Source organism: Sesamum indicum, linkage group LG3, assembly GCF_000512975.1.
Source record: "Sesamum indicum cultivar Zhongzhi No. 13 linkage group LG3, S_indicum_v1.0, whole genome shotgun sequence".
NCBI classification, from domain to species: Eukaryota; Viridiplantae; Streptophyta; class Magnoliopsida; order Lamiales; family Pedaliaceae; genus Sesamum; species Sesamum indicum.
Window position 1 is genome coordinate 13,451,593 of NC_026147.1, and position 7,047 is coordinate 13,458,639.

The following is a 7,047-nucleotide window of genomic DNA, read 5'->3' on the forward strand; positions in this document are numbered from 1 at the left end:
CTTTTTCCATCTTATGTTTTTCCAAAAAAATTTAAAATGAATAGACCTCGATATGATATTTATTCATTTTGACGTTGAAAAATTCGAGTTGGCGATACATTGATACACAAAGGTTATATTTAATTATATAAATATTTATTATTTTTTATAAAATTACGAGTACATCATTTGTTGTGGTTGTATTACAAGTACACAAATAATATTTTAGTACACCACCTGAAGTAAATAATAAAATCACCCCTTTAGGAAGTGTACCTGTAATTTATAAAAGATAATGGGATAATTACATTTACATTCCCTGATTTATGGTCCATTTATGCAAATTACTCCTATTTTTTGCTTAATTACATAGATTACCCCTGACAACAAAATATTAGGGATAATTTGTGTAATGGTGCTAAAGTTTTTAGGAGTGCGTGTGTAATTTTTTGAAAAAGTAATGGATGATTTTTGTAAGTGATATTACTATTTTGATGAGTATATATGTAATTATCTAAAATATATAGGTGATTGTGTGCAAATAAACTATAGATCAAGGGATGTAAATGTAATTATTCCAAAATAATTAATACTTGTGTATTAGATTTAATAATATGGGGGTGTCGATGTTATTTATTTTAAATTATAAATATTATTTTTTTTATTTTACCGGTTATTGACCACTAAGCCTCAAAACTTAAAAGATACAAAAATATTTAGAAACTCTATTTTTCTTTTGTTTAATTTTTAAAAATCAACAAAATATTTCAAACAAAAATATCAGAGATGGGCCCACTGTATCCGCGTTATCGGGTGAGTGCGCGCCACTGAACCGGGCCTCCCCACTCCCTCGAGTTTCCTGCAGTAGCTATCGTTAACGCTACCCCACCCACCCACTACCACATTTTGTTGCAAAATCCAAATTGTAAGGTAAATATGCAATATACACACAGGTCATTGTGACGGGGAGTTCAATATTTTTAGTTTTTAATTTTACATAATTTTTAGAATGATATTAAAATTGAAATAAATTTGATATGTTTAGTCTTCTGTTTTACTTGATTATTAAAATTATCTAAAATTAAGAATATTTGGCACATTAAATTTATCAAGTTTTTTCAGCTTTTTTGGATCATTTTGAAATTTCAGTGAAGCATAGAACTATATGTTTTTGGTTTTTTTCAATTGAAAATCTCGTAAAGCAGATGACTAAAATATTGGACCTTATATCATTTGGGACTAAAAATATAATTTTGCCAGGAATCAACACACATGTCAGAATGCACGTTTACCCTTATAAAATGTAACTCGAGCACATACTGTATGTATAATAACATTCGATTTTAACCACCGACCACATCAATTTATAGTAGTTGATTATGGATATGGCGCTAAAATTTTTTATTAGAAGATTGAAGTATTTAGGATGTAAAGTTTGTTTAGTAGTCAAGTGAAATACGTAAATAGGTCAAAATTTACCACATGCGGTGTGCTTTGTATGTATGTCGATCAGATAATATTGAAATCAAATTATACGAAAATATGAAACATAATACTAATCAATAATTAAAAAAGGGATAATTTACATCAGTATTTTCTGATATATGATCTATTTAAACAAATTATTCATACTTTTTAAAAATTATTCTAATCAGAAAAGTCAACATTATTAATATAAATCACCATTCTTTTCAAAAAAGTACACATGCACATCTCAGAAATATCAATATTATTACACAAGTTATTCCTAATTTTTACTGTCATTAATGATTTTTTATAATTATGCAAAAAACCTGAATTAATTTATATAAATAGATCATATATTAGGAATGCAAATGTAATTATTCGTAAAAATAAAAAATAAAAAATTCAAACTCGATCATATATATATATGACATAAATCCAAGAGTATAAGAACAAAATTAACGAAAAGGGAATTAATATTTAATACATTCACAAATCTCGGAAAGCAAATAATATATTTAATTAGAAAAAGTTGATAATTTCTTCACCGAACTGTCAACTGATGCAGGTGGACATGGTCGTCATGTAAAATCCCGCGTGCGGGACGCAGAAATCCAGCCCACATCGTCTCCACCAAACACCTCACTGCATGTACACCCACCACTCCTCAAATTCTTACCGCAATCGGATCCGATCCATCCAAATAATAAAACTAATACGATACATTCATCATATAATTGATCACTCTTGTTAAATTATACACAAAATATGTTATATGTATATTGTATTTAGCATATCAATTTGTCTACATCGGACAAAAATTCAATTTAAATTAAAATTTTGAAGGTGGGACAGAGCAGCTTGTGTTATTTATTGACTGTCTTAATCTTAATTAGTGCAATTAATGATGATAAACATTCATATTAGACGAGTTTAGTTCCCGAAGAAGGTGTTTGGAAATTTCCACATCTTTTTCCTAGTGATTATTAAATATTAGGCCCACCCCAAAGATTTGATATTGATTAAACAAAGTTTCCAACTAAACTTTCACTAAGCTATGTATTATCCACTAGAGTAAAAAGTAAAAATTAACCTCAAGTTTTTTTTTAATGAATATTGTGGTATAAGAAGCTGTTTTTTTATAATATCAAATATTTATAAATTATTTATTTTATAAATTCTCATCCAAATCGAGTCTAGTCAAATATGAACTTATTATATTATATAATAAGTACAATACATATGTCGTATGATTGATATACAGTTTAGGAGAAATGATCAATGGCATAATAAGTGCATCACACTTACTTTGTAATTAGTTTGATTCGATCGAACCTGATTTGGATAAAAATTTTGATCACGGAACTTAGATGATTTGTTGTTTTTGTCTTTTAACTTTATAAAGTAATATGTTGGTCCTATATTTTTTAATACGAGTAATATATGTATGCATAAAATTCATACACAATACGCACATTTCTGCCGCGGAATTGCATGACACAATCAACCCACCTTCCCCGTCAAACCTCCCCATTACCCCTCCTATCCTATTTCTATACGTTTATATATATATATATATATATACATCTAAGTTCATTACCTCCATTTCTTCTTACACAGAGCAGAAGAAATTAAGGTTGGAAGACTCGGTAAGAACGAGGCAGACAACAATCCAAGTAAAAGCACAGAAGAAAAGCCGCTTCATTTGAGCTGCTTTTTTTGATTTTTTTGCACTACTTTGAAGCTTATAATCAAGAAGTTGGCCATTGCTTTGTAGAGTTGAAATGCAGAATCCGGAGAGTAAGCACCACCACCACCACTCCGACACGGAGATTGTCGCCGGCGACAGGACTTCCTACAGCGGGCCGCTAAGCGGGCCCTTGAACAAGAGGGGTGGCAGAAAAAGCGCCCGTTTCAATCTCCCGGCGGATCACTCCTCCGGAGCCTCTCCCGCCGCCGATGACTACGTCGAGATCACTCTTGACGTGCGGGATGACTCGGTGGCTGTGCACAGCGTCAAGAATGCCGGAGGCGGAGAGGTGGAGGACCCGGAGCTGGCGCTGCTGGCCAAGGGCCTGGAGAAGAAGTCCTCCTTCGGGTCATCCGTGGCGAGAAATGCTTCGTCAAGAATCAGGCAGGTGTCGCATGAGTTGAAGCGTTTGGCTTCCCTCACGCGCCGCTCTCACCCTGCTGGGAGATTCGACCGGGCGAAATCCGCCGCGGCGCACGCCCTCAAGGGGCTCAAGTTTATCAGCAAGACCGACTGTGCCGCCGCCTGGGCCGGGGTGGAGAAGCGGTTCGACGAGCTGACAGCCACCACCAACGGCCTTCTCCATCGCTCACTTTTTGGTGAATGCATCGGTAAAATCCTTCACCACCATTGACCGATTCAGCTTTTCTCCTCACAATCTCAATTCAAGTTGAATAATTATTCAACAACAATTCGGATTAATCCTGCAGGTATGAACAAAGAGTCCAAGGAATGGCGAGCTCTACGCTCCTGCACGGCGGAGGAACATCTCCGGCGACTCCATTACTAAAGCACAGCTGAAGGAGTTCTGGGACCAAATCTCCGATCAAAGCTTTGATTCTCGGCTTCAGACTTTCTTTGACATGTAATTAACAAATCCAAAGAATTAATATTTAATCATAATTAATTATACCTTATCAATAATTAAATTATTTTTTTTGCAGGGTCGATAAAGATGCTGATGGCAGAATAACAGAAGAGGAAGTGCGTGAGGTACGGATCAGCTTTTCTTTTTATTTTAAATTTCTTTGAATTATTAAACTATGTTTAATTTTTGTTTGATATTATGTTCAGTGAATGTATGGGCATCACATTGACTTCCCTTGCCTGATAATAATAATTAGCTGTCTAATTTCATGCAATTATGTAACGAAAAACATTATTATTTGCAGATTATTACATTGAGTGCTTCAGCCAACAAGCTGTCGAATATTCAGAAGCAGGCAGATGAGTATGCAAGATTGATCATGGAAGAATTAGACCCCAACGAGCTCGGTTACATTATGGTACGTACGTGATTACATCAATCGTTACAAACTAGTTGTTAATTGTCAAGAACTCAACAAAACTAACGATCAACGTTGTCGAACGTCAGATAGAGAACTTAGAAATGCTGTTGCTCCAAGGGCCGAGCCAATCGGTCAGGGGTGGTGAGAGCCGGAACTTGAGCAAAATGCTGAGCGAGAAGCTTAAGCCGACGCAAGACCACCCCATAAAGAGGCGGTACAGAGATTTCAAGTACTTTTTGATGGACAATTGGCAGAGAGTTTGGGTGATGGCTCTGTGGATTGGAGTCATGGCTGGTCTCTTTACTTACAAGTACATTCAGTACAAGAATAGAGAAGTGTTTGGTGTTATGGGCCATTGTGTCTGCATGGCTAAGGGAGCTGCCGAGACTCTTAAGCTCAACATGGCTCTCATTCTGTTGCCGGTTTGTCGGAACACCATCACCTGGCTTAGGAACAAGACCAGGCTAGGCGTGGCCGTTCCGTTCGATGACAACCTCAATTTCCACAAGGTAATTAGTTGAATCTTTCTATATAGTTTTGTCATGAAAAGGGACTTGAATTAGTCTTACTAACGAAAGCTCGATGATTAGACAAAATTTGAATTTAAAATAGAGGATTTAGACTGCAGACTCCTAATTCTTGATATACACAAAGAGTGCAGCCTAAATAATGTTTGTTCATACTGCAGGTGATCGCTGTGGCGATTGCGTTAGGGGTGGGAATACACGGGATCAGCCATTTGGCGTGTGATTTCCCTCGGCTGCTACATGCGACCGAGGAGCCGATGGAGGAGTTCTTCGGGGAACAGCCGACGAGCTATTGGCACTTTGTGAAGGGGTGGGAAGGGGTGACGGGGATTGTGATGGTGGTGCTAATGGCCATAGCCTTCACACTTGCATCCCCATGGTTCAGGAGGGGAAGAGTGAACCTACCAAAACCCTTGAACAAGCTCACAGGGTTCAATGCCTTCTGGTACTCACACCACCTCTTCGTCGTTGTCTATGCGCTCCTCATCATTCATGGCATCAAGCTTTATTTGACCCATGATTGGTACAAGAAAACGGTTAGTACTTACAATGTTATATGGTTTTGTGTTGGTCTTAGTTTAGATTTCTAATGATGTTTGTATACATCGGCAGACGTGGATGTACCTCACAGTTCCTATCATACTCTATGCTGGCGAAAGATTGATCAGGGCGTTCCGATCCAGTATCAAGGCCGTTAAGATCTTGAAGGTACGTCCACCCCCACTTTGATTTTATTCTTATAAATCATTCAATTATTACATACACCAATAATTACATAAACAATTGACGAGTGGGATTTTAACGAAAACACAATAAGAACACAGGAAATTTAATTTTACCCGAAATGAATTTTATCGAATCAAATCAAACACATAATATGTAAACTACATTTTTTATATAATTGATTATTTTTTTAAATTATATATCAATTACAGAATAAATATTAAATTATACCGGACTTAGTTGGAACTAGATTTTTCCGTAAACATGCATAAGAGAACATGTTTTGACGTGGGATATCACTGAAACTGAAGGTGGCGGTGTACCCTGGAAATGTGCTAGCACTGCACATGTCAAAGCCACAGGGATTCAAATACAAAAGTGGACAGTACATTTTTGTCAACTGCGCAGCTGTTTCCCCCTTCGAATGGTAGGTCTCCTAACTTTGCTAATTCCAATATAATAATTATTGAGAAAAAAAAATAACATTAAAATCAATATCGACTTAATTGATAATTAAATTTTTATTATTTAGCATAATTTAAATAATTCATCTGTGAGTAAATATTCATTAATAAATAAATTTTTAGTATGAAATACTATAAATTAGTAACAAGAATTTTAATGCTTATTAGTTTGATATTTTAATTCTTTTCAGTTATTGAACTTTTTTTTAATAGTGACACACACATATATATATATATATATTACGATTAAGCAGGATATTTATTTAATTAGATTATGGTAGACAACATAATTAGTAGAAAAGAATTGTGTCACAAGAACTTGATTGATGGGTTGTAGTGGTCCACTACTGGCACTTGCAGGCACCCATTTTCAATCACTTCGGCGCCTAGAGATGATTACGTGAGTGTTCACATTCGGACACTCGGTGACTGGACCAGACAACTCAAAGCTGTTTTTTCAGAGGTATTTTTCCAATTACTCACCTCATTTTTTTTATTTATAGGTAAATAAAAATAGATATACTGTGTGTTTGTCTTTTCTTGATAAATAAAAATAAGTTAAAAATATATCAAACTCTATATTTTAGATAAAATTTATGATGTTTTTAATTACAACCAAATTGATTTGTGAGAGTCCCATCAAATTAAACAAGATCTGTAATGGGGAATGTATTGTTTTCGGAATCCCATCAGAGATTTTCGTGACATAACTCATAAAAAAATAATTGTGAAGAATAAGGAAATAGTTGTCCGAATTTGTTTGGAAATAGGGTAGCCAGAAAAGTTGGTGGTCATCATCATCTCAATTCTCATGTGGGTTGTTATTTCCTAACTTGATTTGGTCTTTGTTA

The 7,047-nt window shown here is 35.2% G+C and overlaps 1 protein-coding gene across 1 annotated transcript in view; it reads left to right on the plus strand.

The window, feature by feature from the left end:
* LOC105158270 (respiratory burst oxidase homolog protein C) overlaps positions 3,025–7,047 on the plus strand; it is a gene marked incomplete in the record, with an annotated part of 5,197 nt that continues 1,174 nt past the window's right edge. The window contains 10 exon segments of the mRNA XM_011074961.2: positions 3,025–3,804; positions 3,904–3,925; positions 3,927–4,058; positions 4,138–4,186; positions 4,366–4,479; positions 4,569–4,991; positions 5,171–5,545; positions 5,622–5,717; positions 6,044–6,159; positions 6,557–6,659. Of these exon segments, the coding sequence (XP_011073263.1) occupies positions 3,228–3,804; positions 3,904–3,925; positions 3,927–4,058; positions 4,138–4,186; positions 4,366–4,479; positions 4,569–4,991; positions 5,171–5,545; positions 5,622–5,717; positions 6,044–6,159; positions 6,557–6,659 (2,007 nt within the window).